The sequence below is a fragment of the Hyposmocoma kahamanoa genome, unplaced genomic scaffold (genome assembly GCF_003589595.1).
Source record: "Hyposmocoma kahamanoa isolate Upper Pololo Valley unplaced genomic scaffold, ASM358959v1 89, whole genome shotgun sequence".
Classification (NCBI taxonomy): domain Eukaryota; kingdom Metazoa; phylum Arthropoda; class Insecta; order Lepidoptera; family Cosmopterigidae; genus Hyposmocoma; species Hyposmocoma kahamanoa.
In genome coordinates this window covers 895,720-903,138 of record NW_020654520.1, presented here as the reverse complement: position 1 = coordinate 903,138, position 7,419 = coordinate 895,720, and the positions used below count along the sequence as shown (strand labels likewise).

The 7,419-nt window shown below is 37.1% G+C and overlaps 1 protein-coding gene across 1 annotated transcript; it reads right to left on the bottom strand.

Moving 5' to 3' along the window:
• Nucleotides 1–15: 15 nt before the first annotated feature.
• On the bottom strand, nt 16–7,413 carry LOC113236106 (coiled-coil and C2 domain-containing protein 2A; the record flags this gene model as incomplete). Its single annotated transcript, XM_026472096.1, has 13 exons — nt 16–411; nt 1,019–1,136; nt 2,177–2,337; nt 2,553–2,630; nt 3,030–3,185; nt 3,392–3,547; nt 3,796–3,948; nt 4,140–4,598; nt 4,905–5,067; nt 5,266–5,386; nt 5,634–5,821; nt 5,978–6,987; nt 7,042–7,413. Coding segments are annotated over 13 exons (3,321 nt in total), but the record flags the coding sequence as incomplete, so codon positions are not given.
• Between the last annotated feature and the right edge of the window lie 6 nt (nt 7,414–7,419).

Here is a 7,419-nt window from a genome sequence, read left to right as displayed (position 1 = left end):
CTCTATTGCTGGTAGTCGATCGATCTTTTAATAAAAAAGAGTCTCAGACCAAATTATATCCATCGCAAGCTCTATTGCTTGAAGTCGATCGATCTCTGATTTGAAAGTTTCAAGCCAAATTATGCCCATCGCAAGTTTTATTGCTGGAAGACAATGTATCCCTTACCAGAAAGAGTCACGAGTCAAATTACACCCGTTGTCCGCATTGAAATGGCGAAGACCCATTTACAATCGAGTAATACTAACAAGAAACACCCAGACACTAATCACATTGTTGGGGTACGCGTACATCTCAACGGCCAGCCCAAACTCGACGTTAGGGTCGTCACACACGTGTACCGCTGTAGCCTTGACAGTCGATATTACTGATTTCGTGTTCACGTAAGGTAAGTTTAGCGGGAAGCCGAACATCTGCAATTTAATTATTTTTTTATTCATAAGTAAGACGATTTAGGAAATCTTTACTAAATTCTTCATATTCTTATTCTTTAGATGTCGCATTTTTTTACAAGTAACTATAGTCCGATGTTTGAAGGAGGAGCCAAATATTATAGTGAGTTATCTTAATTATTGCACACTATTACGACACGTCCAAATCGCATTGCGTACGCGTCAAACGTGTACCTGAGAGTACCTACACGCGGTCTGACGACATCAAATTCATTCCGCTTGCAGTTTTTTGTTCAAAGCCGACTACATTCCTGGCCTTAGTGATAATAGCTGTATTTTAACCGTTCATTGTATATTGCACATAAAAGGACATCAGCTGCCTCTGTGGCAGAACGGTTACCATGCCGGACTGCCACGCAGAGGTCCCAGGTTCGATTCCCGGGCCGACAGAAATATTTGTATGACCTACATTTATTTCTCTCGTGAGTTTGGGTGTAATTTGTGGTTGTCTATGTGTGTGTCCATGGCACCCGCGACACAGGGTTTCCCTAGTGCAGGGCTATGTTGAGTGTGTGCGTTATTATTATTATAACAAAGAAGAAATATTTGCGAACGAATATACCGTTACCTTATAGGACACCATTAGTTGTTTAAGACGCTGGCTGAGCACGGGCTTGGGTTCTGAAGGATTAAACGTCCAGTACTCCCAGTGCGGAAGCGCTTCTTTAAGCAAACTATTGCAGTACCTGAAGTCAACTATAACTTTAAAATCACGTACAAATGATTAATATTCTTGAAAACCTATATTTACTCTGCTTAATGTAGTCGTGATTTTGCATGCATTAGTCGTGATTTTGCCAAGCGCATCATTTAACAAAAAAAATTCTTTTAACTTCATAATTTTCTAAATTCCCTGACCAGCACCCCGATTCAGAACTCTTCGATATTTTTTTTTCAAGTGACGGGACGAACTAGTCGTGCGCCTGACGGTAAGCAACATGCCTGTCCATAACAGTTACAGTGCCACTCAGAGCTTTAAACCGCAAAGATCTGAGGGGCACTACCACTGCGCCCGCATATGTGTGCCTGTAATTTCGCCAGCACCCTTAACCCTTCAAAACCGGAACCCAGTAATGCTGTAATGTCTGCCAGAAATGGGTAAGGTGGCAGGACTTCCCCTGGATGAACTCTTTCACAAGGAGCAGTGGAGCACTGCTACTAAATTTTTAACCGAATCGTTAGATTGGATGTCGTTATCGAAACGAAGCGCGCTTTCCGAGCTATTCAGAACATTCAGACTTAAACGTTGGATATGATATCGTTATCCAACAGCGTTTACGGAGTTACTCGGGTTACTTAAAAAAGAAAGTCCTTTTATATAAATTTTTAAGACTTCAAGGGCCTAAAATATAGGAATGCATTAGTCTTGCATTAAAATAAATTAATAAAATTGAACAAAATCCAGACTTTATTTCAAATAATAAGATTTCCACGTTACATTCTTGCTTTGTAAACAATAGGACGTTCGGTGACTTTTATTGGATAACTGTGTTCTAAATAACGTTTTGTAGCCTTTGCCGGTCGAGAAGTTCAAGTAATCGAACGGGTATGACGTCATTTCCGTTCGGTTTCGAATAAAAATGAAAAGAAATCGGTCGACATCTGAGTTATCGTAAGTTTCTGAATTGACCCCCAGACTGGTCTCCGAATTTAGGAAACATTTTGAATACATGTTACTCTTCTAAAGAAATGGTAGGAGAGGGAGCGCTGTGAATCGCAGATTTACCTGTTCCAAATAGTCTTCATGTGCGACCTCCACTTCTGCACTTTCTCCTTGATCTTCGTCTCGAGCATTTGCCTCAATCGCTCCACATCAGCTGGGGGACTGTACAGCCCTACTTCTGATGCCACAGGCAGCTTCATCACGAACACTGTTTTATCGAATACCTACAAATTGATGAGACGTCTCTGTTAAGTTGTCACAATTTGCTTAAATCCCTGCTAGTCCTTGGATTATTTGACGCATATAGTACATGAGACTAATATTTAAAAAACCATCACAGGTTTATATCCGGAATATATCCTCGTCGCATTAGGCTAGATTAACGAGTATTACCAGTTAGATGAAAATATTATGAAAATATTATCTAGGTAGAACTTACTGGTTGCCAATCGGACGTTCTGGTAAAGTCGAACGACATACTTTCGCAGTCTTGAGACGATTGAACATTCACCCATATCTGAAATAAATAAAATCATTATACTTATCCTTGGCAATATCATAAATTGGCTGAAAGAAAAATTCAACTTAAAACAAATGGGTTTAGAAGTTGACAAGTTCAATATGAAACTTGTACCTAATACAGTTCACATTTCATCATCAACCTATCCTAATTCGTCTAATGAACATAGATATTTTTCAGAAGTACTGTCAGAGCATTTCATCTCAGGCCTTCCTCGTTCATCCAATTCTCAAGAATCTACTCTACGAGTTAATGGATGTCGATATCCGAGTGCGCTCGGATCACGTGTTTTCACACTATGAGTAGCGTCATCCGAGTGGACTAAGTCCAAGCGTACTCGTATAGTGAAAAGGTACCATTGTTTGTGACAAAAACATATCATAGAAATTCCCTTACGTTATCATTATCAAAGACGAAATCCACAGTCTTGAGTGGGCAGGCGACATCCCTGAGTTCAGTTCGCTCCCCGCTAACCGCGTCGTATACGTGCCAGATGTACCCATCGTTCCTGTTCAAGAATCCACGACTACGCATTTCATCGTTGAGGAGTACCTGGACAAAATCCAAAGTACATTTTAGGCAAAGATGAAAGGAATCGTAACACTCCATAGAGACGCTTACTGCAGTAAGGTGCAAAGAAATTTGCACAAAAGCAATTTAAGTAAACTCACGAGCAACACAAGAAAAACAAAACTTGGCTGGCCGATATTAAAAAAGAACAATAAGCATTCATTACAAAAAATCTCTTGACTCACCACGTTTCGTGTAGTGAGGTCGTATCTAGTAAGAAGATAGGCGGTATAACGTCTCAGGTTGGTTGCGGCCAACCAACAACGAACGCCCAACTGAAGGAAAAAGCTGGCTAACAGGATTGTATGCTCTAGTGGCGACCCATATAGGACCTTTAGTAGTTCCTGAAATATTTGCAAAATATTGCTGACAAAAAGCAACATGCGAAAACAATGCAAGAGGTACTGAAGTAGGTATCAAATCTGTTTTGACACTTTAGACAGAAATGTAGCATTGGATTTCGAATGAACAACACCAATATAACATCTGGTCTAGATCTGCGCAAGTCATTGACAGACTCCGTACTGTCTATCCTGGAAACACATTCTATCGAAGTAAATTCATTGTTATCTCTCCGATTGGAAATACATACCACACCCATAAGTGTGACACTATGTGTCTCAATAACATCATAGGTGGGTATCAGAGAGACGTATCTAACGCACGCATTCATCAGTTTCGACAGCTGGCTTTCTCCGTTTCTCCAGCTTACTGTACTGTAGATTGATTCTTTTTCTTCTCCACTCTGGAAAAAATTAAAATATCGATAGTATCATCTGCCACAGCACCTAATGTTCGTGCCGTTTTATTATTGTCTTTTGAAAATACCTAGACCAAGTAAGAACAACGACTCTATTTTTTGGATGTTGTTTTATAATAATATACCAACAATTTTATCATTAATTTTTTTTTATAAAGAAGTAAACAAAAAAATACCTCTTCCTTCCTTCGTCCACTACTTTTTGAGGACGAACTTTTTCCCGAGCTCTTAGACAATGCAGATTCAGTTCGAACCTTTGGATTTTTTGGAAACCATTCTATTTCCGGTAAAAGAATTGGTTGTAAAAACTGCGTCACACATTTATTCCTTCCTGAGCTATCTATGAACGCTAAAGATATATTCCGGGACGGAAAATCGTTCTTATATTCACTGACAAAGTTGTTTAAATGATTTACGAGGTAGTCATCATCCGAATTAGGTATAGGTTGACCGTAGCCATTTAATCCACCTAAATGTGAAAGACTTGAAGTTATATGAATGGAGAGGAATGAAGCGTCCTTTTTCATAAGCTGATTTACTTCTGGTATTAAAGATTGTGCACTGTCTTTCGATTGGAATGGATTTTCGTACCCAAAGATTATTGGTGGTGATGATATTTTGTTAGTGACGCAGAGCTGCGAAAAAAATACACCAATTATAGATCCACCTTTTACACAGTACGAAATACCTCAAACCAATGCTTAAATTAGTCTTTATCTCTTTACTTTAAACATCAGAATTAACTTGCCTTGTAGGTACACACTCTCTGTTAATTTGTCAATCGCACATGGTTGCAATTCCTTTATCTTTTTAAGCCTTCAAGTCATCAATCTTATCTTTTAAACATGGACTCGTGTGATGTTGACAGACAACGATTAAAATAGTATTTGCAAGGGTTACATACAAGATACCAAATATTGTCCTAATTTGCCGAAACTTACCGATCCCAAACTAAGCACATCGTAGAGTGGTACCTGCATTGCACCGATCCACTTGTTGTAAAATCGATAATGGACCGTCTTACGCTCCTCATCTGACATATCGGAGATGTTGGCCTTATTTTCGTCGTAGATGTTTATTTGAATGTTGGAGAGAGGGTCAAGCCTATAAGAATGAATACAATATAAACTATCCACGCACTATGAACAAGGAATACATAAAAAAATAAAAACTGATTCTCTCCACTATATAGTTTTTTTTTTCAATATCACAATGCCTATCTTTAGCAGAAAAATATGTACAGCACATTCTCTAGTAACTCGTCTATTAACAATACATGTATCTAAAATTATAAACACTTACCTAGTGCAAATTTTTAAAGTTTGGTTCCATGTGGGATGGCAACCAATAGCAGTAGCAGTCTGAACACTAATTCCGTGGTAACTCAGGCGCACAAATGGACGCAACGGACGAACCTTGAAGCCTGCAACTTCTTTGGTCGAATAGTGTTACATAGTATGAAATGATGCAATTTTACTATCTTGTATCATGAATGATGGTGTCGTTACCCCAAAGAGTTAAAAAAATCATTTGTAATTTTTATTCTTATTATTTAAGACCGCAGCATCAAAAAATTCAAAGTTCAAGGGAAATAAACTGTATGAAGGGTTTCCCACACTTATTTTTAATTACACTTAAATCCAAAATGTTAGCTATTAAGGTCTACTTACCAGCAATCTGATCATCATACTCGTCACCGTCCAAAATCGCTGCACTTCTGTCGCATAAGTTGAACGCTCGGTGCACAGTGATTCTGATCTCCTGTTCCTTACACAAGCTTTCATTGAGCAACAGTTGCTTTGCCCCGTTGGATATAGTCGCCAGAGTCGCTAGGGTCGAGTGGTTTGTGAACAGGGACCTGAGAAGAGGCGGAGATCTGTAATTCGGAACTCATAGATTGTAAGTGCACCAGAAATCTAAAAGATCAGTTTTTTTACTTTTTCCCCATGGGCACTCCACAATCCAGTTGTATTCAAATATGATCTGAAATAAGTATGAAGAAAGACAGACTTACCTCAAACTTAAATCCTTGAAATCTCGTACGACATCTTTATTAGTCTTTCTCAAGAGATACTCATTCAAATTCTTCAACATGTTCTTATTCAACTTCCGCACGTATTGAGCGCTAATAAACCGCTGTAGTTCTATCGGATCCATATCAACGTACTTATCAGAGAAATATTGAACATCAAAATCATTATGATTGTTTTGTAAGCAATTAAGTAGTTCTGTCGATATTTGACTTGCATGTATGGGAATTAGCTTATTTTCTACATTTGTCAATTCTCCGTTGTTCCTTAAATGAAGAAGTTTCAATCGTATGTATTCTGGACTATTTTCGTCGATAGAGAAGGTCTCATCTTCATATATTTCAGTTTTACAGATATTTCGTAGTATGTTAATTACATTCTCATCATTGCTAACATCTCTATCGTAAAGCTTGTTTATAATATCAATAAGTAAATCCATATTGGGTTTATCTGTTCCATGTATTAATCTTTTCAGTTGTCTTCCAATTTCCATCAAGGATTTTAGTTCCTCATCTTTGTTTTGACCAAGTTTATCATTCCAACCAATCTTGAGTCTTGTTTCGCAATTGGTGTACAAATTACCCTTAAACAAACTACTACTTTTCAGTCTCACTTCGTTTTTAGAAGCTATTTCTTTAATGTTATATCCACAGCCAACAATTTTTGCATTTGGCTCAACAATTAAATTGTAAACCAAATTATGTGCAATGAATTGTGAATTCTTATTATTACTTTTTTTTAAATTAGCCAAGTCTAATTTTAACTCTGCTACTTCTTTACCGTTTTCTTTTAACAGTAATATCAATATAGTATTATTAGATAAAATTTGTACTGAGAATGATTCTACGAATTCTATTTCAGTGATTTTGTCATTTTTAGGCATAAAGTGATCAGATTCACATACAAAAACATTGTCAACGTAGATTTCAAAATAATATTCGTTTTTGTATAGTTTTTCATTAAGTTTCCCAGCTTCAGATATAACATTTTCCTCCTGTTTTAAATTAATATTGATTTTATCTCTAGTAACAATGTTATTAGTTATAACTTCCACTTCTTCTTTTAAAGCTTCCTCGTCTATTTCCAATTTTGGTTTTCTAATCCTTCTCTTGGCAGAATCATCCAAATTCAGTGTACACTTTTCTTCTTTGTATTCTAAATATTTCGTCGCATACTCATACTCTAATTTATCAAGCAAATCCGAGAATTCCTCATTAAAAACTTCATTCCACTCTTTCTCAAATTCTTTTTCAGATAGCCTTTTCTTTGTTACATCAAGAACATGATGAGTTTCAATACACCTTTTCTTTTCTCTAACCATTTCTATATCACACCATAACGAAACAATCTTATGTGTAATATCTTTTTCTTTTTGCAATGTTTCAACATATTTTTCTTTCAATTGCAACAGTGCTTCTGTGTATTT